We start from the raw sequence: 27,105 nt of genomic DNA, 5'->3' as shown, positions 1-27,105 counted from the left end.
GATGCAGGGTTTGAACCATGAACCAGATCATGACCTGAGCTGAAACCAAGAGTTGGATGCTTAACCAACTCAGCCACCCAGGTGCCCCAACTATTTTATTGTATGGATTTTCTGTCAATTGCAACAAATCTTACTGGAATTAGGTGAAGAATAATGGAAATTTTAAAAAAGATGTGACTATATTCGGACTTGAAATAAAAAATGAGAGAAATGAAATATCAGCAAAAAAAAAATACTGTTGGACCTTTCAAATACAAATCCATTAGTTATTAGGAAATTATATGGTGATCTAGCAGTATGATTAATGTCTCTTGGGTTGCTGTATGAATCAAGTCTCAGAAAACATCCTGAGTTAAAAGTTAGATCCTGTGGGTCCTCAGGAATCTGGGTTCAGAGGAAATCCAGTAGTTCAATAAGGACTGCTTATACTTGCATTGTTAAGCTTGATTATTTGACATAATGTAGCCATTAGCAAACACGTTTTAATTTCATACAATGAAAAAACCCAGGGGACATTAATATTTTTAAAAATAGGTGATTCATAAGTTTGTTGAATGTACAACCCCAGGCCACTTTAAATCCTTGTGGGAAAGCAAGGAAAAATGATTAAAATATAATTTAAATAAAAATCTTACTTCCTTTCTCTGTTTAGAAAGTGTAAGTTTAACACTGTTCCACATCTACCCCTTCAGGAAGACAGAAATATCTTTAACAAAAGAGGCTGAATTCATAAGCATCTTAAGATAACTTTAGAATATGTAGTAAAAAAGGATGAAGCTCACAAATTACAAAAGACTTTGCTCGTATGCAAACGGCCGGTCCATCGACATCTGGCATATCCAGTCTATTTAACTGATTTATTTAATGTGGTAATTTATTTAAAACAAAATTTAGTTTGGGGGATGGAATGATGTATTTATGCCCTTGACAAAGATGACAAGTGTGGTACTGTGATTACGAAAGGAAAATATATTTCCTGGTTATATATTGCTCTGGCTCATCAAAGCTCATAAAATACAGGAGGTTCTGCCATGTCCACGGAGGTTAGGAGAATATAATAGAAGGTGCATTAGGCTGACACACATTTTCATCATACAAATCTTCTGGTAGTTCTTCTTCATCTCCATCAGGAAAATATGTAGGGAATGGTAGATTTTTACAGAAGTCCTTATATGCAGGCAGTGTAGAATCTCTGATCTGGAAGGAGGGGGACAAAGACCTTATTAATAAGTAGTACCAGTTAAGTTACTTAAAGATAGTATGTTTTAATTATTAATAAACAATATCTATTCCTACATTTTCTAATGTGAATAACACAACTGTTACATAAAGTGAAAGGAACTCAATGTATTCTTTTTATTCCAATAAACTTAATCCAATGACAGAAATACAACCTTCCTCAACTCAGTCATCTGCCTTCTAAATTACCCTGATAATTACATATCTTACTCATAACTTACAAATCTCTAGAACTGCCCAGGAGGATAAATTATATTTTAAAATTACTACTTAGGTATCAACTATATCCAAACTATCTTCCTAAAAGTTATTACCATCTACTTCTTATTGATCTTATTTTATTATTATATATTTTTATTATTTTACTTTCTACCATAGATTCTTTTGAGTTGAGGTTTTAAAAAAGAATTTACCTAGTATTTTTGTTAGTCTTATATCAAAGGGCACATAACCAAAAATGCCAAGTTTTATTAAAGAAATAAGCTTACATTTAACAAGTACCATTATCACTGAGAAGAGGACAAAATAATATTTAGCAAAAAACAATCATTCCATAAGTCTTTACACTAGTTTTATTAGCTCTTTCTAATCTAAAAATATTCTAATTATATCTGTAAATTCATAAACCAAGAAACAGTTCAGATGTTGGTATGATCTAAAATGTTGGGTTTTATTTTTGGAAAACATTACTGGTTCTTTAAAGCTTCTGAGTCATTCTACAGCTTTCATTCAGTGAGAAATTAAAAAAAAATTACATGTAATTATACACACAGAGTAAAACACGGCATAATCATTTTGGCAATAAGAAACGAATAATTTGGTTGAAATAAGTACACAGCTGCTAGGAACAGCTATGTACAGAAACACATCTATTTTAATCTCTCTCATTAAAATTGTTCCAAGGAATTTTCAGTTAGTTGCTCAGAAGAAAATAAACTCATTTAATTTTTTCTTTCCAAGTCACTAATCTTGGGTTGAACTTGAACTTGGGTGGGGGCGGGGGGAGTCATATTCTTACTGATTTAAACTGTTTCAGAATTTAGAATGGAGAATAAAACCCAAGCAAATAAACAACCAAACCAACAACAGCAAAACTTTCTGTGCTAATTTGATAACTGAAAATTTAGTCATAAATGATCTAAACAGCAAATTCTCAGTTGCTTTTACATTTTGATAGATCTATCATACTTGAACATTTCAGAGAAAAGCACTACTTATATATTCTAACTATAAATGTTACAGTACTATAATTCATTGATTGGAAACATGAGTGACATTTTATTTAAATCTCTTTTGTCTTGGTGGTTCTAAAGCTGAGGGGCAGAGTTTGCATCCCATCTTTAACAAATGTGTAAGACTCAACAGTATGTATTTTTGTGCACTTAATCTAACCTCTGGCTTCATTATTTCCCCACCTTCATCAAAACTCTCTCAACTCTCTGGCTCATTCTTTTTATATTTCTGTATATTGGCAAGGCAGTTCAAATCCTCTGAGGAAAGATGAGGGGTAGGACACAAACAGGAAATCTAGAAAACACTTAAATGATAAATTAGGCTACAGGAATCAGCACACACAAATATTAGTTAATAATATACACCACATAATGCTGTAAACATATTCTTTAGGCTTTTTTTTTTAATACGTTTAGTGAATCTAGACAACAACAAAAAATGCTTACATTAATTAAACGGGTTGGTCATCCCTAAGACCATCTTTACTAACTTTAGCATTAAAAAAAAAAGTTACTGGCAGCCCTATACTCTGGGGGTGGGGTGCAAAAGTTCCTGTGGGATGAGAGAATGCTGAAGAGGCTGCCTGTCCACTAGGAAGCGCCTCAATCTCCATGGGCAAAGGGGCTCTTTTCACTTGCTATGGAATCACTGGGAAGGATAGAAAAAGTGGGATGACAGAAAAAGTTTTCAAAAAGTGGACCACACTTGTGTACCGCCACTTCTCTTAAAACACAAGCCCACAAAACACCCCCAAACCCACATCTTAATGTTTGGACGGACACTTCTGTAAGGTTACAAAAGACTTGTTTAGACATTGTAGTTCGAAGATTGTTTTCTCAAGATGCGTTCTTTTTTTAATCAAAATATGTTTCTTGAAAATACATTCATTGGTGTGTTAACATTTCGAAGTGGACTGGACATTCTTTGATGCTAGTTTCTTGAAATATACTTGGACTACCCTTTGGGAATTGCCTGTGGTCTACCTTCTGAATGTCTTCAGTAATGGCGAGCCATCATCCATTAACAGAGTTGAGTTTTTGGAGGCAATTTTTTGTTGAAGTAGGTGGAAGAGTAATAAATGTCGACTATAAACTGTTTATAACAACCAGTCACAATATCACTGCACATATTATGGTTTTTCAAGACAGCTGACCTATTCATCTATACTGGTGTCAAAGAAAATGCTGAGGTGTTCCACTTTCAGCTGGAAAGCAAGCCTAGAACCATGTGTGCAGCAAAATGGGGAGAAAAGGAAGATCTGACAACATATAAAAATTCATCTGTTGTACAGTATAATTTTATTACGGAAAATAATTTAATTTCCCTCTTGTCTCTTTTATTAGGTTGTGATATTTGTAACATATAATAAACCTGTAATGTGGAGGGGGTACATTTAATTATGAAGACAAAATGTTATAGGAAGTACAATGCCAACTTGTCAGTCTCAACAACCTGTCATTGTGTAAACAACCAGGTCATCTGGAGACTGGAAATCTACTTAAACCTGAAAATATGAAAAGTAAAAAAAAAATACTTGCAACAATTCATAAGATGTATTTTTTCTTTAAGAAAAATCAGAACAATTCAGTCAAAAAGTGAACTACAGAAAGGGAATTTTAATTACTGTAGGATTAAAACAAGTGTTATACTTTATGCTAGTAATGGAACCTACTTTAAGAAATGAAAAGAATACATAGACCTTTGTATTCACATTGACCCAATGTGAAAAATCAGAGGTTGAAGTTTCAATCTATTTTCATTGTTATTGTTGGAAAATTTCTGGGAATAAGCTGGTATTATTTCTACTACAAATTTATTTTCAGCATGGATGATTCAAAATCCCAAAGTGATTTCTTTTTTTTTTATATATATGAAATTTATTGACCAATTGGTTTCCATACAACACCCAGTGCTCATCCCAAAAGGTGCCCTCCTCAATACCCATCACCCACCCTCCCCTCCCTCCCAACCCCATCAACCCTCAGTTTGTTCTCAGTTTTTAACAGTCTCTTATGCTTTGGCTCTCGCCCACTCTAACCTCTTTTTTTTTTTTTTTCCTTCCCCTCCCCCATGGGTTCCTGTTAAGTTTCTCAGGATCCACATAAGAGTGAAAACATATGGTATCTGTCTTTCTCTGTATGGCTTATTTCACTTAGCATCACACTCTCCAGTTCCATCCACGTTGCTACAAAAGGCCATATTTCATTTTTTCTCATTGCCACGTAATATTCCATTGTGTATATAAACCACAATTTCTTTATCCATTCATCAGTTGATGGACATTTAGGCTCTTTCCATAATTTGGCTATTGTTGAGAGTGCTGCTATGAACATTGGGGTACAAGTGCCCCTATGCATCAGTACTCCTGTATCCCTGGGTAAATTCCTAGCAGTGCTATTGCTGGGTCAGAGGGTAGGTCTATTTTTAATTTTCTGACGAACCTCCACACTGCTTTCCAGAGCGGCTGCACCAATTTGCATTCCCACCAACAGTGCAAGAGGGTTCCCGTTTCTCCACATCCTCTCCAGCATCTATAGTCTCCTGATTTGTTCATTTTGGCCACTCTGACTGGCGTGAGGTGATACCTGAGTGTGGTTTTGATCTGTATTTCCCTGATAAGGAGCGATGCTGAACATCTTTTCATTTGCCTGTTGGCCATCCGGATGTCTTCTTTAGAGAAGTGTCTATTCATGTTTTCTGCCCATTTCTTCACTGGGTTATTTGTTTTTCGGGTGTGGAGTTTGGTGAGCTCTTTATAGATTTTAGATACTAGCCCTTTGTCCGATATGTCATTTGCAAATATCTTTTCCCATTCCATTGGTTGCCTTTTAGTTTTGTTGGTTGTTTCCTTTGCTGTGCAGAAGCTTTTTATCTTCATAAGGTCCCAGTAATTCACTTTTGCTTTTAATTCCCTTGCCTTTGGGGATGTGTCGAGTAAGAGATTGCTACGGCTGAGGTCAGAGAGGTCTTTTCCTGCTTTCTCCTCTAAGGTTTTGATGGTTTCCTGTCTCACATTTAGGTCCTTTATCCATTTTGAGTTTATTTTTGTGAATGGTGTGAGAAAGTGGTCTAGTTTCAACCTTCTGCATGTTGCTGTCCAGTTCTCCCAGCACCATTTGTTAAAGAGGCTGTCTTTTTTCCATTGGATGTTCTTTCCTGCTTTGTCAAAGATTAGTTGGCCATATGTTTGTGGGTCTAGTTCTGGGGTTTCTATTCTATTCCATTGGTCTGTGTGTCTGTTTTTGTGCCAATACCATGCTGTCTTGATGATGACAGCTTTGTAGTAGAGGCTAAAGTCTGGGATTATGATGCCTCCTGCTTTGGTCTTCTTCAAAATTACTTTGGCTATTCGGGGCCTTTTGTGGTTCCATATGAATTTTAGGATGGCTTGTTCTAGTTTCGAGAAGAATGCTGGTGCAATTTTGATTGGGATTGCATTGAATGTGTAGATAGCTTTGGGTAGTATTGACATTTTGACAATATTTATTCTTCCAATCCATGAGCAGCGAATGTCTTTCCATTTCTTTAAATCTTCTTCAATTACCTTCATAAGCTTTCTATAGTTTTCAGCATACAGATCCTTTACATCTTTGGTTAGATTTATTCCTAGGTATTTTATGCTTCTTGGTGCAATTGTGAATGGGATCAGTTTCTTTATTTGTCTTTCTGTTGCTTCATTGTTAGTGTATAAGAATGCAACTGATTTCTGTACATTGATTTTGTATCCTGCAACTTTGCTGAATTCATGTATCAGTTCTAGCAGACTTTTGGTGGAGTCTATCAGATTTTCCATGTATAATATCATGTCATCTGCAAAAAGCGAAAGCTTGACTTCATCTTTGCCAATTTTGATGCCTTTGATTTCCTTTTGTTGTCTGATTGCTGATGCTAGAACTTCCAGCACTATGTTAAACAACAGCGGTGAGAGTGGGCATCCTTGTCGTGTTCCTGATCTCAGGGAAAAAGCTCTCAGTTTTTCCCCGTTGAGGATGATGTTAGCTGTGGGCTTTTCATAAATGGCTTTTATGATCTTTAAGTATGTTCCTTCTATCCCGACTTTCTCAAGGGTTTTTATTAAGGGTGCTGGATTTTGTCAAAGGCCTTTTCTGCATCGATTGACAGGATCATATGGTTCTTCTCTTTTTTTTTGTTAATGTGATGTATCACGTTGATTGATTTGCGAATGTTGAACCAGCCCTGCATCCCAGGAATGAATCCCACTTGATCATGGTGAATAATTCTTTTTATATGCCGTTGAATTCGATTTGCTAGTATCTTATTGAGAATTTTTGCATCCATATTCATCAGGGATATTGGCCTGTAGTTCTCTTTTTTTACTGGGTCTCTGTCTGGTTTAGGAATCAAAGTAATACTGGCTTCATAGAATGAGTCTGGAAGTTTTCCTTCCCTTTCTATTTCTTGGAATAGCTTGAGAAGGATAGGTATTATCTCTGCTTTAAACGTCTGGTAGAACTCCCCTGGGAAGCCATCTGGTCCTGGACTCTTATTTGTTGGGAGATTTTTGATAACCGATTCAATTTCTTCACTGGTTATGGGTCTGTTCAAGCTTTCTATTTCCTCCTGATTGAGTTTTGGAAGAGTGTGGGTGTTCAGGAATTTGTCCATTTCTTCCAGGTTGTCCAATTTGTTGGCATATAATTTTTCATAGTATTCCCTGATAATTGTTTGTATCTCTGAGGGATTGGTTGTAATAATTCCATTTTCATTCATGATTTTATCTATTTGGGTCATCTCCCTTTTCTTTTTGAGAAGCCTGGCTAGAGGTTTGTCAATTTTGTTTATTTTTTCAAAAAACCAACTCTTGGTTTCGTTGATCTGCTCTACAGTTTTTTTAGATTCTATATTGTTTATTTCTGCTCTGATCTTTATTATTTCTCTTCTTCTGCTGGGTTTAGGCTGCCTTTGCTGTTTTGCTTCTATTTCCTTTAGGTGTGCTGTTAGATTTTGTATTTGGGATTTTTCTTGTTTCTTGAGATAGGCCTGGATTGCAATGTATTTTCCTCTCAGGACTGCCTTCGCTGCATCCCAAAGCGTTTGGATTGTTGTATTTTCATTTTCGTTTGTTTCCATATATTTTTAATTTCTTCTCTAATTGCCTGGTTGACCCACTCATTCGTTAGTAGGGTGTTCTTTAACCTCCATGCTTTTGGAGGTTTTCCAGACTTTTTTCTGTGGTTGATTTCAAGCTTCATAGCATTGTGGTCTGAAAGTATGCATGGTATAATTTCAATTCTTGTAAACTTATGAAGGGCTGTTTTGTGACCCAGTATATGATCTATCTTGGAGAATGTTCCATGTGCACTCGAGAAGAAAGTATATTCTGTTGCTTTGGGATGCAGAGTTCTAAATATATCTGTCAAGTCCATCGGATCCAATGTCTCATTCAGGGCCCTTGTTTCTTTATTGACCGTGTGTCTAGATGATCTATCCATTTCTGTAAGTGGGGTGTTAAAGTCCCCTGCAATTACCACATTCTTATCGATAAGGTTGCTTATGTTTATGAGTAATTGTTTTATATATTTGGGGGCTCCGGTATTCAGCGCATAGACATTTATAATTGTTAGCTCTTCCTGATGGATAGACCCTGTAACTATTATATAATGTCCTTCTTCATCTCTTGTTACAGCCTTTAAAGTCTAGTTTGTCTGATATAAGTATGGCTACTCTAGCTTTCTTTTGGCTTCCAGTAGCATGGTAAATAGTTCTCCATCCCCTCACTCTCAATCTGAAGGTGTCCTCAGGTCTAAAATGAGTCTCTTGTAGACAGCAAATAGATGGGTCTTGTTTTTTTATCCATTCTGATACCCTATGTCTTTTGGTTGGCGCATTTAATCCATTTACATTCAGTGTTATTATAGAAAGATACGGGTTTAGAGTCCTCAGGTCTAAAATGAGTCTCTTGTAGACAGCAAATAAATGGGTCTTGTTTTTTTATCCATTCTGATACCCTATGTCTTTTGGTTGGCGCATTTAATCCATTTACATTCAGTGTTATTATAGAAAGATACGGGTTTAGAGTCATTGTGATGTCTGTATGTTTTATGCTTGTAGTGATGTCTCTGGGACTTTGTCTCACAGGGTCCCCCTTAGGATCTCTTGTAGGGCTGGTTTAGTGGTGACAAATTCCTTCAGTTTTTGTTTGTTTGGGAAGACCTTTATCTCTCCTTCTATTCTAAATGACAGACTTGCTGGATAAAGGATTCTTGGCTGCATATTTTTTCTGTCTAGCACCCTGAAAATCTCGTGCCAATACTTTCTGGCCTGCCAAGTTTCAAAAGAGAGATCAGTCACGAGTCTTATAGGTCTCCCTTTGTATGTGAGGGCACGTTTACCCCCTGCTTTCAGAATTTCTCTTTATCCTTGTATTTTGCCAGTTTCACTATGATATGTCGTGCAGAAGATCGATTCAAGTTACGTCTGAAGGGAGTTCTCTGTGCCTCTTGGATTTCAATGCCTTTTTCCTTCCCCAGTTCAGGGAAGTTCTCAGCTATGATTTCTTCAAGTACCCCTTCAGCACCTTTCCCTCTCTCTTCCTCCTCTGGGATACCAATTATGTGTATATTATTTCTTTTTAGTGTATCACTTAGTTCTCTAATTTTCCCCTCATACTCCTGGATTTTTTTATCTCTCTTTTTCTCAGCTTCCTCTTTTTCCATAACTTTATCTTCTAGTTCACCTATTCTCTCCTCTGCCTCTTCCATCCGAGCCGTGGTGGTTTCCATTTTGTTTTGCATTTCATTTAAAGCGTTTTTCAGCTCCTCGTGACTGTTCCTTAGTCCCTTGATCTCTGTAGCAAGAGATTCTCTGCTGTCCTGTATACTGTTTTCAAGCCCAGCGATTAATTTTATGACTATTATTCTAAATTCACTTTCTGTTATATTATTTAAATCCTTTTTGATCAGCTCATTAGCTGTTGTTATTTCCTGGAGATTCTTCTGAGGGGAATTCTTCCGCTTGGTCATTTTGGATAGTCCCTGGTGTGGTGAGGACCTGCAGGGCACTTCCCCTGTGCTGTGGTGTATAACTGGAGTTGGTGGGCGGGGCCGCAGTTAGACCTGATGTCTGCCCCCAGCCCACTGCTGGGGCCACAGTCAGACTGGTGTGTGCCTTTTCTTCCCCTCTCCTAGGGGCGGGATTCACTGTGGGGTGGTGTGGCCCGTCTGGGCTACTTGCACCCTGCCAGGCTTGTGATGCTGGGGATCTGGCGTATTAGCTGGGGTGGGTAGGCAAGGTGCACGGGGGCAGGAGGGGCAGGGCTTAGCTCGCTTCTCCTTAGGTGATCCACTTCAGGAGGGGCCCTGTGGCAGCAGGAGGGAGTCAGATCCGCTGCCGGAGGTTTGGCTCCGCAGAAGCACAGAGTTGGGTGTTTGCGCAGAGCGAGCAATTTCCCCGGCAGGAACCGGTTCCCTTTGGGATTTTGGCTGGGGGATGGGCGGGGGAGATGGCACTGGCAAGCGCCTTTGTTCCCCACCAAACTGAGCTCTGTCGTCCGGGGGCTCAGCAGCTCTCCCTCCCTTCGTCCTCCAGCCTTCCTTCTTTCTGAGCAGAGCTTTTAACTTATGACCTTCCAGACGCTAAGTCGCGCTTGCTGTCAGAACACAGTCCGCCCGGCCCCTCCGCTTTTGCAAGCCAGACTCGGGGACTCTGCTTGGCCGGCGAGCCGCCCCTCTGCCCCGGCTCCCTCCCGCCAGTCCGTGGAGCGCGCACCGCCTCTCCGCCCTTCCTACCCTCTTCCGTGGGCCTCTCGTCTGCGTTTGGCTCTGGCGACTCTGTTCTGCTAATCCTCTGGTGGTTTTCTGGGTTATTTAGGCAGGTGTAGGTGGAATCTAAGTGATCAGCAGGACGCGCGGTGAGCCCAGCGTCCTCCTACACCGCCATCTTCCCCTCCTCCCCAAAGTGTTTTCTTATAAGTTGTATTATGTTGGCCTAAATCCCAGGCAGAATATTTACTTTCTATTTTATTTGATAGAAACAAGTCTGTGAGAGTACAACAGTTTTTTCCGAATTTATGATATTATTTTTCTTTTACTTTGTTTTTGAACATAAATATGAATGTGCATATTTTTAAAATACTAAAAGTATAATCATAACAATGCTAGTAACAATGAATCCCTCCTTAAAATGTTTACCTTTTACCACCTTTTTTTTTTTAATGTTTATTTTTGAGAGAGACGGACTGTGAGCAGAGGAGGGGCAGAGAGAGAGGGAGACACAGAATCCGAAGCAGGCTCCAGGCTCTGAACTGTCAGCACAGTTGTGGGGCTTGAACCCACGAACTTTGAGATCATGACCGAAGCCAAAGTTGGATGCTTAACCAACTGAGCCACCCAGATGCCCCTACCACCCTTCTTTAAAATAAATAAATAAATAAAGTTTTATTTATTTTTTTTTAGTTATGTCTACACCCAACATGGGGCCTGAACTCACAATCCCAAGACCAAGAGTCACATACTCTTCGAATTGAGCCAGTCAAGTGCCCCTTTACCAAATGGTCTTGTTGACTCTCTCACTGAATTGCCATTTTGTGTATTTTCAGTTCCTGTGTCAAAGTATTTTAAGAAAAAAATTAGAAGTTCTTTTTTGGAAGGATATTGATATTTCGGCAACAGTTATCCTAATATCCTTTTTCTAGTTCTTTCTTCTTTTAATATGAAATTTATTGTCAAATTGGTTTCCATACAACACCCAGTGCTCATCCCAACAGGTGCCTTCCTCAATGCCCATCACCCACCCTTTTCTCCCTCCCACCCCCAATCAACCTTCAGTTTGTTCTCAGTTTTGTAGAGTGTCTTATGGTTTGGCTCCCTCCCTTTTTTTTTTCCCTTCCCCTCCCAAATGGTCTTCTGTTAAGTTTCTCAGGATCCACCTAAGAGTGAAAACATATGGTATCTGTCTTTCTGTGTATGGCTTATTTCACTTAGCATAACACTCTCCAGTTCCATCCATGTTGCTACAAAGGGCCATATTTCATTCTTTCTCATTGCCATGTAGTATTCCACTGTATATATAAACCAAAATTTCTTTATCGATTCATCAGTTGATGGACATTTAGGCTCTTTCCATAATTTGGCTATTGTTGAAAGTGCTGCTATAAACATTGGGGTACAAGTGCCCCTATGCATTAGCACTCCTGTATCCCATGGGTAAATTCCTGGCAGTGCTATTGCTGGGTCATAGGGTAGATCTATTTTTAGTTTTTTGAGGAAGCTCCACACTGTTTTCCAGAGCTGCTGCACCAGTTTGCATTCCCACCAACAGTGCAAGAGGGTTCCCGTTTCTCCACATCCTCGCCAGCATCTATAGTCTCCTGATTTGTTCATTTTAGCCACTCTGACTGGCGTGAGGTAATATCTGAGTGTGGTTTTGATTCGTATTTCCCTGATGAGGAGTGACATTGAGCATCTTTTCACATGCCTGTTGGCCATCTGGATGTCTTCTTTAGAGAAGTGTCTATTCATGTTTTCTGCCCATTTCTTCACTGGATTATTTGTTTTTCGGGTGTGAAGTGTGGTGACTTCTTTATAGATTTTGGATACTAGCCCTTTGTCGGATAGGTCATTTGCAAATATCTTTTCCCATTCTGTCGGTCGCCTTTTAGTTTTCTTGATTGTTTCCTTTGCAGTGCAGAAGCTTTTTATCTTCATGAGGTCCCAATAGTTCATTCTTGCTTTTAATTCCCTTGCCTTTGGAGATGTGTTGAGTAAGAAGTTGCTGCAGCTGAGGTCAAAGAGGTTTTTTTCCTGCTTTGTCCTCTAGGGTTTTGATGGTTTCCTGTCTCACATTCATGTGCTTTATCTATTTTGAGTTTATTTTTGTGACTAGTGTAAGAAAGTGGTCTAGTTTCATTCTTCTGCATGTTGCCGTCCAGTTCTCCCAGCACCATTTGTTAAAGAGACTTTTTTCCATTGGATATTCTTCCCTGTTTTGTCAAACATTACTTGCCCATACTTTTGTGGGTCCAATTCTGGAGTCTCTATTCTATTCCATTGGTCTATGTGTCTGTTTTTGTGCCAACACCATGCTGTCTTGATGATTACAGCTTTGTAGTAGAGGCTAAAGTCTGGGATTGTGATGCCTCCCGCTTTGGTCTTCTTCAAAATTATTTTGGCTATTCGGGGTCTTTTGGGGTTCCATACAAATTTTAGGATTGCTTGTTCTAGCTTTGAGAAGAATGCTGGTGCAATTTTGATTGGGATTGCATTGAATGTGTAGATAGCTTTGGGTAGTATTGACATTTTAACAATATTCTTCCAATCCACGAACGCAGAATGTTTTTCCATTTCTTTGTATCTTCTTCAATTTCCTTCATAAGCTTTCTACACTTTTTAGCATACATATCTTTTACATCTTTGGTTAGGTTTATTCCTAGGTATTTTATGGTTCTTGGTGCAACTGTGAATGGGATCAGTTTCTTTGTCTTTCTGTTGCTTCATTATTAGTGTATAAGAATGCAACTGATTTCTGTACATTGATTTTGTATCCTGTGATTTTGCTGAATTCATGTATCAGTTCTAGCAGACTTTTGGTGGAGTCTATTGGGTTTTCCATGTATAATATCATGTCATCTGCAAAAAGTGAGAGCTTGACTTCATCTTTGCCAATTTTGATGCCTTTGATTTCCTTTTGTTGTCTGCTGATGCTAGAACTTCCAACACTATGTTAAACAACAGCGGTGAGAGTGGGCATCCCTGTTGTGTTCCTGATCTCAGGGAGAAAGCTCTCAGTTTTTCCCCACTGGGGATGATATTAGCTGTGGGCTTTTCATAAATGGCTTTTAGGATGTTTAAGTATGTTCCTTCTGTCCCGACTTTCTCGAGGGTTTTTATTAAGAAAGGATGCTGAATTTTGTCAAATGCTTTTTCTGCATTGATTGACAGGATCATATGGTTATCTTTTCTTTTATTGTGGTGTATCACAGTGATTGATTTGCAAATATTGAACCAGCCCTGCAGCCCAGGAATGAATCCCACTTGATCATGGTGAGTAATTCTTTTTATATGCTGTTGAATTCCATTTGCTAGTATCTTGTTGAGAATTTCTGCATCCATATTCATCAGGGATATTGGCCTGTAGTTCTCTTTTTTTGCTGGGACTCTGTCTGGTTTAGGAAATCAAAATAATGCTGGTTTCACAGAATGAGCCTGGAAGTTTTCCTTCCCTTTCTATTTTTTGGAACAGCTTGAGAAAAATAGGTATTATCTCTGCTTTAAATGTCTGGTAGAATTCCCCAGGGAAGCCATCTGGTCCTGGACTCTTATATTTTGGGAGATTTTTGATAACTGATTCCATTTCTTCGCTGCTTATGGGTCTGTTCAAGTTTTCTATTTCTTCCTGTTTGAATTTTGGAAGTGTGTGGGTGCTTAGGAATTTGTCCATTTTTTCCAGGTTGTCCAGTTTTTTGGCGTATACTTTTTCATAGTATTCCCTGATAATTGCTTGTATTTCTGAGGATTGGTTGTAATAATTCCATTTTCATTCATGATTTTATCTATTTGGGTCATCTCCCTTTTTGAGAAGCCTGGCTAGAGGTTTATCAATTTTGTTTATTTTTTCAAAAAACCAACTCTTGGTTTTGTTGATCTGCTCTACAGTTTTTTTTTTTTTAGGTTCTATATTGTTTATTTCTGCTCTGATCTTTATTCTTTCTCTTCTTCTGCTGGGTTTGGGGTATCCTTGCTGTTCTGCTTCTATTTCCTTTAGGTGTGCTGTTAGATTTTGTATTTGGGATTTTTCTTGTTTCTTGAGATAGGCCTGGATTGCAATGTATTTTCCTCTCAGGACTGCCTTTGCTGCATCCCAGAGCGTTTGGATTGTTGTATTTTCATTTTCATTTGTTTCCATATATTTTTAAATTTCTTCTCTAATTGCCTGGTTGACCCATTCATTCTTTAGTAGGGTGTTCTTTAACCTCCATGCTTTTGGAGGTTTTCCAGACTTTTTCCTGTGGTTGATTTCAAGCTTCATAGCATTGTGGTCTGAAAGTATGCAAGGTATGATCTCAATTCTTTTATACTTATTAAGGGCTGTCTTGTGACCCAGTATGTGATCTTAGAGAATGTTCCATGTGCACTTGAGAAGAAAGTATATTATGTTGCTCTGGGATGCAGAGTTTTAAATATATCTGTCAAGTCCATCCAATCCAATGTATCATTCAGGGTCCTTGTTTCTTTATTGATCCTGTGTCTAGTTGATCTATCCATTGTTGTAAATGGGGTATTAAAGTCCCCTGCAATTACCACATTCTTATCAATAAGGTTAATTATGTTTGTGATAGTTTTATATATTTGGGGGCTCCCATATCTGGGGCATAGACATTTATAATAGTTAGCTCTTCCTGATGGATAGACCCTGTAATTATTATATAATGCCCTTCTTCATCTCACTACAGCCTTTAAAGTCTGGTTTGTCTGATCCAAGTATGGCTACTCCAGCTTTCTTTTGACTTCCAGTAGCTTGATAGATAGTTCTCTATCCCGTTACTTTCAATCTGAAGGTGTCCTCAGGTCTAAAATGAGTCTTTTGTAGACAGCAAATAGATGGGTCTTGTGTTTTTATCCATTCTGATATCCTGTGTCTTTTGGTTGGAGCGTTTAGTCCATTTACATTCAGTGTATTGAAGGATACGGGTTTAGAATCATTGTCACATCTGTAGGTTTCATGCTTGTAGTGATGTCTCTGGTACTTTGTGGTCCTTGCAACATTTCACTCATATAATCCCCCTTAGGATCTCTTGTAGGGCTGGTTTAGTGGTGATGAATTCCTTCAGTTTTTGTTTGGGAAAACCTTTATCTCTCCTTTTATTCTGAATGACAGACTTTCTGGATAAAAGATTCTTGGCTGCATGGTTTTTTCTGCTCATCACATTGAAGATTTCCTGCCATTCCTTTCTGGCCTGCCAAGTTTCAGTAGATAGGTCTGCCACTACTCTTATGTGTCTATCTTTGTAAGTTAGAGCCTGTGTATCCCTAGCTGCTTTCAGAATTTTCTCTTTATCCTTGTATTTTGCCAGTTTCACTATGATAATGTCATGCAGATGATCAATTCATGTCTGAAGGGAGTTCTCTGTGACTCTTGGATTTCAATGCCTTTTTCCTTCCCAGATCAGAGAAGTTCTCAGCTATGATTTGTTCAAGTACACCTTCAGCCCCTTTCTCTCTTTCTTCTTCTGGAATTCCTATGTTACGGATTGTTCCATTTGATTGCATCACTTTAGTTCTCTAATTCTCCCCTCATATTCCTGGATTTTTTAAATCTTTTTCTCAGCTTCCTCTTTTTCCATAATTTTATCTTCTAATTCACCTATTCTCTCCTCGGCCTCTTCAATCTGTGCTATGGCCGCCTCCATTTTATTGTACACCTCATTTATAGCATTTTTAGCTCCTCATGACTATCTCTTAGTCCCTTGATCTCTGTAGCATAGATTCTCTGCTGTCCTCTATGCTTTTTTCAAGCCCAGCGATTAATTTTATGACTATTACTCTAAATTCTTGTTCCATTATATTGCTTAAATCGTTTTTGATCACTTTGTTAGCTGTTGCCACTTTCTGGAGTTTCTTTTCAGGAGAATTCTTCTGTTTCATCATTTTGGGTAGTCTCTGCAGTGGCTCCAAACTGCAGGGCACTTCCCTTGTGCTGTCTGGAGTAACTTGTATTGGTGGTCGGGGCCACAGTCAGACTGGTGTGTACCTTATCTTCTCCTCTCCCAGGGGCAGGACTCACTGTGGAGTGGCGTCGCCCCTGTCTGGGCTACTTGCAGACTGCCAGGCTTGTCGTGCTGCTTTGATGGGATCTGGCGTATTAGCCCGGGTGGATCTGCAAGGTGCACAGGGTCACGAGGGGCAGGCTTAGCTCCATTTGCCTTCAGTGGTCCCCTGCGGGAGGGGCCCTGCAGCACCAGAAGGAGCACCAGGAGGGAGGCTGACCCGCCAGAGGGATGGATCCACAGGATCACAGCATTGGGCGCTTGCACGGTGCAAGCAAGTTCAGTGACGGGAACTGGTTCCCTTTCGAATTTCAGCGGGGGATGGGAGAGGGCGATGGTGCTTAACAGCGCCTTTGTTCTCCCACCAAGCTGGGCTCTGTATTCTTGGGCTCAGCAACTCTCCCTCCCGATGTCCTTTTGCCCTCCCTGCTGTCTGGGAGCAAAGCTGTTGAATTTTAACATTCCAGATGACAGCCCACTGGCTGTCAGAACTCATGGAGTCTGGCCCCTCCACTTTTGAAGCCAGACTTCAGGGGCTCTGTCTTGCTGGGCAGGCTGCTCCTCCACCACCCCGGCTCCCTCCCACCAGTCTGTGTAGCACCCACCACCTCTCCGCCCTTCCTACCCTCTCCCATGGTCCTTTTGTCTATGCTTGGCTCCGGAGCGTCTGTTCTGCTAGTCTTCTGGTGGTTTTCTGGGTTATTTGGGCAGATGTGGGTGGAATCTAAGTGATCAGCAGGATGAGGTGAACCCAGCATCCTCTTATGCCACCATATTCCCCTCTGAGCCTTTCTATTTTTTTTTAAATATTATTTTTGAGAGAGAGAGGGAGACAGAAAATCTGAAGTAGGCTTCAGGCTCAGAGCTAACAGCTATTAGCTTCAGCTCTGAGCCTGAAGCCGAGACTGAATGCAACAACTGTGAGATCATGACCTGAGCTGAAGTCACACACTCAACCTACTGAGCCACTCAGGCACCCCACCTTTTTGCATTTCTAAAGAGCCTCTATTTATTGGTCCTACCATTCTCACAGGTTCATGTTTTTATGAACATAGGTACAGGATATTTTGTACAACTTTTTCAGTCAGGTACTACTGAAAAGTGGCAAAAAATTTAATTTGGCAAAGATTATGGAAAAACAGCCACTTATTTTCAAGCCACATTTATGGGCCAAAGGAGAATTTATGGCACATATTCATGTATCCAAACAATGGAAAATAAAGAGTTTACATACATTTTATATACATACCTTTACTAAGCAATTTTTATGTCCAGGTACAGAGCCATTTACATAGATTATATTGTGCTTTGTGTTTATTCTCCACACCTAAAGTAAGAAATGCAATTTCAATAGTTAAAAATTTGAGAATATACTTGTATTAAAACAAGCAATATGTTACTACAAGCTGAGTCTATAAGTAGCCTAAAAAGTAATCATATTAGCACTTTAAAAAAATTTTTAATTTTTTTAATGTTTTTATTTTTGAGAGAGACAGAGTGTGAGTGGGGGAGGAGTAGAGAGAGAGGGAGACAGGATCTGAAGTAGGCTCCAGGCTCTGAGCTGTCAGTGCAGAGCCTGACGTGGGGCTTGAACTCACAGACTGCGAGATAAGACCTGATCCGAAGGGACGCCCAACCGACTGAGCCAGCCAGGCACCCCCTAGCACTTCAAAATGTTGAATGAGAATAGGAAAAATTCAAATGCTATGGATGACTTGTAATGTAAGAGTATAACAGATGTGTTATGAAAGTGGTAGCAGCAATCCCTATCAAAATAACACCAGCATTCTTCACAGAGCTAGAACAAACAGTCCTAAAATTTGTACGGAACCAGAAAAGACCTTGAATAGCCAAAGCTATCTTGAAAAAGAAAACCAAAGCAGGAGGCATCAGACTTCTAGTTGTATTACAAAGCTGTAATCATCAAGACAGTATGGTACTGGCACAAGAACACTCAGATCAATGGAACAGAATAGAGAACCCAGAAATGGACCCACAAACGTATGGCCAACTAATCTTTGACAGAGAAGGAAAGAATATCCAATGGAATAAAGACAGTCTCTTCAGCAAGTGGTGCTCGGAAAACTGGATAGTGACATGCAGAAAAACGAACTTGGACCACTTTCTTAAACCATACACAAAAATGAACTCAAAATGGATAAAAGACCTAAATGTAAGACAGGAAGCCATCACAATCCTTGAGGAGAAAGCAGGCAAAAACCTCTTTGACCTTGGTCATGCAACGTCTTCCTCAATGTCTCCAGAGGCAAGGGAGAATGGGAGAAGATATTTGCAGATGACAAATCTAAAAAGAACTTATCAAACTCAATACCCAAAAAACAAAGAATCCAGTAAAGAAATGGGCAAAAGACATGAATAGACACTTCTCCAAAGAAGACATCCAGATGGCCAACTGACACATGAGAAAATGCTCAACATCACTCATCATCAGAGAAATGCAAATCAAAACCACAATGAGATACCACCTCACACCTGTCAGAATGGTTAACATTAACAACTCAGGCAACAATAGATGTTGGTGAGGATGCAGAGAAAGAGGATCTCTTCTGCACTGTTGGTGGGAATGCAAGCTGGTGCACCACTCCGGAAAACAGTATGGAGGTTTCTCAAAAAATTAAAAATAGAACTACCCTATGACCCAGCAACTGCACTACTAGGTATTTATCCAAGGGATACAGGTGTGCTGTTTCGAAGGAGCACATGCAACCCAATGTTTACAGCAGTGCTATCAACAATAGCCAAAGTATGGAAAGTGCCCAAATGTCCATTGATGGATGAATGGATAAAGAAGATGTGGTATATATATATACAATGGAGCATTACTCAGCAATCAGAAAGTATGAAATCTTGCCATTTGCAACTACGTGGATGGAACTCGAGTGTATTATGCTAAGTGAAATTAGAGAAAGACAAATATATGACTTCACTCATATGAGGACGTGAATAGACGAAACAGATGAACATAAAGGAAGGGAAGCAAAAGTAATATAAAAACAGGGAGGGGGACAAAACAGAAGAGTCTACTAAGTATGGAGAACAAACAGAGGGTTACTGGAGGGTTTGTGGGAGAGGGGATGGGCTAAATGGGTAAGGGGCATTGAGGAATCTACTCCTGAAATCATTGTTGCATGCTAACTTGGATGGAAATTAAAAAATAAGTAAATTATAAAAAAAAAAGTGGTAGCAAGTTTTCATTTTATTTATTCATTTTATTTATTTTGGGAGAGAGAGCATGTGCAAGAGGGGCAGAGAGAGTCAGTGTGGGCCTGTATGGTGCTCAAACTCATGAATGTGTGAGATCATGACCTGAGCTGAAATCAAGAGTGGGATGTTTAATCGACTGAGCCACCCAGGTGCCCCAACTCTCATTTTAAATATAAATATGATTATATCTAATACAGGGGTGAGTATCCCAACTCTATAAAGAATTTATCAAATTCAACACCGAAGAAACAATCCAGTGAAGAAATGGGCAAAAGACATGAAAGACATTTTCCAAAGAAGACATCCAGATGGCTAATAAACACATGAAAAGAGGCTCAACATCACTCATCATCAGAGAAATACAAATCAAAACCAAAATGAGATACCACCTCACACCTATCAGAATGGCTAAAATTAACAACACAAGAAACAACAGATGTTGGCAAGGATGTGGAGAAAGGGGAAACCTCTTGCACTGTTGGTGGGTATGCAAACTGATGCAGCCACTCTGGAGAACAGTACAGAGGTTCCTCAGATAGTTAAAAAGAGAACTATCCTATGATCCAACAATTGCACTGCTTGGTATTTACCCAAAGGATACAAACATACAGATTTGAAGGGGTACGTGCACCCCTATGTTTATAGCAACATTATCAACAGTGGCCAAAGTAAAGAGCTCAAATGTCCATTAACTGATGAATAAAGATGTGGTGTGTATACAGATACAATGGAATATTACTCAGCCATCAAAAAGATTGAGTGTTGCCATTTGCAATGACGTGGATGGAGCTAGAGTATATTATACTAAGTGAAATAACTCAGAGAAAGACAAATACCATATGATTTCACTCATATATGGAATTTAAGAAACAAAACAGATGGACATATGGGAGGGGGGGAAACGAAAAAAGAGGGAGGGAAACAAACCACAAAAGACTCTTAAAGATAGAGAACTGAGGGTTGATGGAGGGAAGTAGTAGGCTGATGGGTACTAAAGAGGGAACTTGTGATGAGCACTGGGTATTGGAGGTAAATGATGGATCACTGAATTCTCCTGAAACCAATACTGAACTGTATGTTAACTAGAATTTAAATAAAAATTTGAAAATAAAGTAGTAATTTTATTTCAATTTTATTTAATACTAGCTTCCTGCAATTAGAAACTAGGGAAGTTACAACTTCTCTGGGTCTCATTTTCAAAATAAGTGTGCTGAGGAGATGGCTCTCATGTCCATGGCCTTTCATGTGAAAAAAAAATTTACACAAAGGGAGAGAATGGTCAAGAAATGGTAGTGAAAGAACAAAGCATGTGAGGTGAAAATAAAGTCTGACCCACAGTTCATAGCTAATAAAGGCTAAGTGTTAAAATACTATGGAAACTGAAATATCTCACATATACACACATGCAAATACTACCACCCCACCCTGGACATACAAAGAAAATATCCACAAACAGATACAAACAGGTGATCTCTCACAGATGTAAAAATAATAGAAGGGAATAAAAATCTTTGGAGTGCCTGCGGGACTCAGTGGGTTAAATGTCTGACTCTTGATTTCAGCTCAGGTCATGATCACATGTTTGGTTTGTGGGACTGAGCCCTGCATTGGGCTCTGCTGCTTGGGATTCTCTCTCCCTCTCTCTGCCCCTCCCCCACTCATGGAAGCTCTCAAAATAAATTAAAAAAAAAAAGGGAACAAACCTTCAGATTTAAAGTTTAAAAAACTCTGCTGGTCCGAATTTATAAATAAGTAAAAAAATATATATCTAGAATAGAGGCTGGAAGAACATGAACCAAAATGTTAATAGTGTTTATCTTGGGGTAATGTTTTCAAGAATAGCTATTTTCTTTGTACTTTCTATACTTTGAAATGTATACACATACATATAGAAATATTGGTTATTTGTCAAATTCCTCAGATTAGCGGGGATTGAATTTAACTTCTCCCCTTTAAATATATATACTTATTTTATAAAGATGGATACATACCACAATCCTTTTTTGAGTACTATCTTTCCCTCCTGTGTTGATGGTCTCCCTCTCTCCTCCTCTACATCCACTTTTATCCATCCACACCTTTGACATATAATCCAAAATAATCTGGCACGTAATCCCACTTTTCTCTGTGCTTATGTAACGGCACAGCCACATATACATGTAGGGAGCTTTTGTTCATTAGTTGATAAAAGGGCAGTATTCTACACAATGCTCTGAATCTGACTTTTGTTCACGCGCTGTCTTGTTGTAGAAACCTACCAGGTCAAATAGATGACTTTTTCTTTTTATGACGGCACATTCCACAGCTTGGGTGTTAGATGAACACATTACCAACACAGACTATGGCTATATACACACAGAGGTCAAGTATCAGAACGATTCTACACAGACACACATGCAGAACATCCTCTGGTGCCTCTGCATTCAGGCATTAATTTATTCCTAAAAAAGAGTCACTTCAGAAACTTACTTTTAGTCCATATTCTGTCCTATCTTTGTTTCCCATTTGTCCAGGCATTTTAGTTCCAGGCCAGACTCTGGCAACATCCTACACAAGAAAACCAAAATTGGCACTGTTAAGTACTCTCAATTTCAAATAGAACAGATCAAACTGAAATGCAAACTGAGACAGGAGTTATTAAAATGTTGGACTTTTTCCTCATTCTGCTAGGCCCCAGTAAGGAACTAAATATGGATTTAGACATATTTACCCCAGAGGATTTCCTTTCTAAATTAAGTTAGAGCAACAAAATAAATACAGACTAAGAAACATATGTAAGAGAAAAAGTAACAAGAGAGTAGCAACTGAGCTAACACCAGTTGAGAAGGAGAAAAGAAAAATTACAGGACATAAATACACGTCACACCACCATTCAAGGAAGACTTGACTGCCTGGTCTGTTTTCAATAATGTTCTGTATTAACTGACTTAATGGACTCCATCCACACCACTGCTGCTGGAATGGTTCCACTCCCCACTCTTGCTTTTGATGTTACTCTCCTTCCCCAGAATGATTAAAGGACAGAATTAGTTATTAGAATATCGAGTTTGTCCAGTCCTGGTTGTCTCTGATTCATATAATTCAAACAGCTTCACACAGTCTCTCTGATTCTGGCTTTGGTAACGGATAATACTACATCTAAAGAAGCAAATTTGAATTACATCTCAAATGGGAAAGCTTCTCATGACACATGAACTCTTGGAATATAAACACTTCTGTATCACTAATCTGACAACCCACAAAACTCCCACGGAAGTTGCTCACCATAGCATTAGAGTTGGTTACTATGTAACCAACACAGATTAAAGACAATTCTGCATGTTACAGACTATCACTCTTATTCATTCTAGAAACACACTCAGTGATAGGCACACCTTGTTTAACATTACATTACTAAAAAAGGACTCTGCCCCCCCCCCCATTAAGTTTACATTCTCATTAAAAGTACACCCTCTCTGGATTATAAAGGTATTTACCAGCTAATCCTGAATGGCAGTATTTACAAACACAGAACAGTGCACTTCATGACAAATAACTAAGCTGAGTGATAAAAATAGGTTCTTCTACATATCATTTATTTCATGACAATTAACTAACGAGTGATGTTCTTCCACATGCCATTTTAATTGTGTGTGTGTGAGAGAGAGAGAGAGAGAGAGAGAGAGAGAAAACAAGCCTAATTTTTAAACGAGCTAGGGGTGCCTTAGTGGCTTAGTGGGTTAAGCATCTGACTGTTGACATCAACTCAAGTCATGATCTCACGGTGTGAGACTGAGCGCCATGTAGTGCTCTGAGCTGAGCATGGACCCTGCTTGGGATTCTGTCTCTCCCTCTCTCTCTGCTCCTCCCCTGCTCAAGCTCTAAGTAAATAAATAAGTAAATATTTTAAAAAATAAAAGAGCTTTGTTGAAGTACAATGCACATACCACACATTTTACTCTTTTTAGAGTATACAATTTAAATTAAAAAACATTTTTTTTAAAATTTATGCATTTATTTTGAGAGAGCACATGTATGTGAGAGGCGGAGGGGCAGACAGGGAGAATCCTAGGCAGGCTCCCTGGCGTCCCAACACGGGGCTCGATCCTACGAACTGAACCATAAGATCGTGATCTGAGCCGAAATCAAGAGTCGGAGGCTTAACCAACTGACCATCCAGGCTCCCCTGAAGTACACGATTCAAAGATTTGAGTATACACAGAGAGTCGTGTATTACCACAAACGATCTTAGAACATTTTCATTCAATCTCAGATATTCCAAACCCATTAGTGGTCACTCCCTCCAACTCCCCCCAGCCCTGTGCAACCACTGATCTACTCTCATCTCCACAGACTTGCCTACAAGGGACATTTCACGTAAATGGAATCATACAATATGTAGTCTGTGACTGGTTTCTTTCCCTTAGCATGTTTTCAACGTTCATCCCTGTTGCGGCATGTATCAGTACTTCATTCCACTTTATTCCTAAGTAACATTGTATGAATATACTACATTTAATTACCTATTCATCAACTGATGAACATTTGGGTTATTTCTCTTTTTTGGCTATTATGAATACTGCTATGAATATTCAGCAGAGAGCTAAGGAACAAATAAATACACACATATGAACATATCTATTTCTCTTATATACATATACAGTAAATGTATACTGATATCTACAATCTGAATTCAACCCTATAGCGTTTGTTCTAATTTCCCTCCTTTTCATACCTGAGTATCTTTTTCTAAGAGTGAGAAATTTGCTCCCATTGTCAATATATTCACTTATCATATTCAATCCTATAATTTACAGGAAATTATTTCAGAACACAAAATCCCTTCTCCATTTTCTATGTTCTTATTGTTTGTTTCTCCATTTTTCCTCTACTACTTCTCCCTTGCATGATACCATTCTTGACAATCTTCCCCAACAGTCTCTGTTAAGGCAAAGATGACTCTGGGAAGGAACCAGTGGGGCAGACTGGAAGGGCATTCTAATATCTGATTTCTTGCCGCAGACTTCAGAGGGCAGGATGGGAGACAGAGATGGAAATGAGAAAGCAGGAAGGAAAAGTACTGAGAAGACTGGCTGTAAGTATGTGGGTTATTATGAAATGATTCACGTCTGGCTCTGGAAAGTGAGACCAGGACTCATAAAAATGTGACAAGTACTATGACCCACCTGGAGTCAGATTGAAATTATGTGACTTGATCCCAAGAACAGACTAGAGCACTGTATGTGCAGAAGCTGAATATTTAGCATTAAAAAGAGGTCACTCAAGTTATACTTACACCAGTTGAAATAGCCCCAGGTCTCCTGTGGGTTTTTGTTTGACCATGAGTAGCAGGCTGGCCTTTAAATCCCCATCTTTTCATGACGCCTTGAAAACCTTTACCAATACTGAACAAGGTAGACATTAGAATTTATATAATAAACAGAGCATAAAATATTCCCAACTGTGCATTTTCTTAATAGTACCTTAGAATTTTAACAACGCTGCTTATCTAAATAACTGGGAAAAGCTAGGCAAGGAAAACTGCAAATGAACAGTTCTTTACCTATGTCCTGGTCTGCACCCCTTCCTGGAGCCTCATTCCATATAAAATGATTAATTCAAAATTATGAGACAAGCTAAGCAGAGGAAGTTCTATCTGAACAGGGAGTTGTATTATCCTGTAAAACAAGGGTAAAGCTCTAGAAATTCCAAAGTACTCATAAGCTATGTAGCAGGCAACCATTAAGATCCCCACCACCTGGTACTCATGCCCTTGTGTAATCACCTCCCCTGGAGTCTGGGTGCGCCTAGGAACTCAGGTCTAAGGAATAAACTGTGGCAAAACAATAAAAGATCACTTCTGACATTAGGTTACAAAGAGACTGTGGCTTCCTACTTGGCACACTCTTCCTGCTGGGCTCTGAGGAAGTCAACTGCCATTTCCTATAGAGTGTCATGTGGTAAAGATGTCTCCAGCCAACAGCTATGGTCCTAAGCCTTGCCAAGGCCAGGTCAGTGAGCTTGGAAGGCAGTGTTCAGGTTGAACCAAGATGACTACAGCCTTGACTGCCTGGTTGCAGCCCTGTTAGAGACCCTGAGCCACAGGCACTCAGCTAAGTTGTACTGGGATTCCTGGTCCCAGAAACTGTGAGGTAATACATGTTTGTTGTTTTAAGCTGTTATGTTTTGGGGTAATGTGTTAGGTGGCAATAGGTAATAGAACACTAAATAAAACTATAACAATGCCCTAATGCTGGACAAAGTTTACTTTTATAAGTTATCCGATGGATCTTGCTCTCAAGGTTTGAATAGGAAGCTCACAGAGAAATAGAATCAGAGACTAGCAATTTCTTAAAAATCTAGTATGTCAATTTTTAAATAAAACCATTCTGTTTTCAAATTCTGCTCAGTAGAGAAACATTCTGTGATGCAAGTAGAAAGTGGGTAATACTAAGGTTCAGCATTATTAAAGTTGTCTTTGTCAAATATATCAGCACAAAGATACAATGAAAGGGCTAGAATGCATTGCAAGGCTGTACCAAATGTATCTGTATACTCTTAAGATAATAACTTTTTCGCCTTTCACTAGATAATATGTCAACATATTTTTAATGCTGTATTCCTTAATGTTAACAAAGCTAAATATTATTAGTGCATAGTTCAGGCCACTTACAAAATGGACCAAATGCACAAGATGATAAAAACCATGTTCTTTCCACAAGGACTTTGTTAAGTATTTGTCAATGATCAGAGAGTAATGGATTGAAGTAAGCCCATACAAGTAAAAGTTTGTCTTAAATTAAGTCAGTAATTCACCATAAAAACAATATGAACTATGTATGTGTAGAACCTAATAGCTGAATATTATCAAATCACAGGTCAAAAGTTACTTGTATAGGAATAATTTAAATGTAGCTCACACCATTTTCTTCACATTAATCAACTGAATGCATCACTGATGATGTGCACATAATTCTGCCTTGCCTCAAAAACTCAAGATAATGTTTATTTCTAGTCAAAGAGCTAAAATAGTAACTTAACATATATTAAATGAGAAATCCACTATAACTTTTGCAAGGAGATTATCATCTAAGAACAGAAACTGTGATAATCAAATGTTTTACTGAAATTTTGCTTCTGAAACTTAAATATTTCTAGTTAATGCTGCATTTTAGAACATTTGAAAAATAAAATGCTTGGCAATTTAAAAATAAAGAAGAAATACCTACAAAGTCATCTGACCCTCCGGATAGTATCTGGCAAATAACACTTTACAGAGAAAAAGAGAGGGGACTAGCAACACTAATCTAACCTGAACATGTTTTAAAAATACCACATTCTAACACTGGCCATTCTTGGTAGAAAGTTTACTAGTACCTTCTGAGTTCTCAAACTGATTCATCGCTTTCTTAAAGAGTGCTAGTGTGTGCACCAATAAAACAAATGCCAGGTAGATTACAGAAGATAATTTAGGTCGTTTTAAGAGTACATGCTTGTAAGACGAAAGCAGCATCCTGAAAGTGCTAATTATCTGTTGACTAATTACAGACTGTTTTTCAATCTAGTTCTAGAATGCATCATGTTGTTATGCTGTGAACAATGGGAACCTCTTCAGTAAATAACCTTTAAACAACAGGATAAACGCAAATGACATGACAAATTATTGGCCCAATTCAGATGATGGAGAAGACACTGCACCTGTTGAT

At 38.8% G+C, this 27,105-nt stretch overlaps 1 protein-coding gene and 1 long non-coding RNA gene across 3 annotated transcripts in view; one reads left to right on the top strand and one right to left on the bottom strand.

The window, feature by feature from the left end:
- Positions 1-838: 838 nt before the first annotated feature.
- The window catches only part of MRPL3 (mitochondrial ribosomal protein L3), a 63,953-nt gene continuing 37,686 nt past the window's right edge, over positions 839-27,105 (bottom strand). The window contains exons 7-10 of one of the 2 annotated variants that reach the window (XM_043595406.1): positions 24,696-24,804; positions 21,890-21,967; positions 17,445-17,522; positions 839-1,197 (exon numbers count right to left, since the gene is read on the bottom strand). In XM_043595406.1, the coding sequence (XP_043451341.1) occupies positions 1,045-1,197; positions 17,445-17,522; positions 21,890-21,967; positions 24,696-24,804 (418 nt within the window). In that variant the 3' untranslated portion in view covers positions 839-1,044. Of the gene's footprint in view, positions 1,220-17,444; positions 17,523-21,889; positions 21,968-24,695; positions 24,805-27,105 lie in introns of both variants that reach the window. The other variant, XM_043595407.1, reaches the window with a different exon arrangement.
- LOC122491995 lies at positions 24,419-27,034 on the top strand. The gene is made up of 2 exons (XR_006299506.1): positions 24,419-24,494; positions 26,965-27,034. It is a non-coding gene; the product is annotated as an uncharacterized LOC122491995 (long non-coding RNA).

This window comes from Prionailurus bengalensis, chromosome C2 (assembly GCF_016509475.1).
Source record: "Prionailurus bengalensis isolate Pbe53 chromosome C2, Fcat_Pben_1.1_paternal_pri, whole genome shotgun sequence".
Lineage (NCBI taxonomy): Eukaryota > Metazoa > Chordata > Mammalia > Carnivora > Felidae > Prionailurus > Prionailurus bengalensis.
The sequence above is the reverse complement of the archived record's forward strand: the minus strand, read 5'-3'. Positions and strand labels throughout refer to the sequence as shown.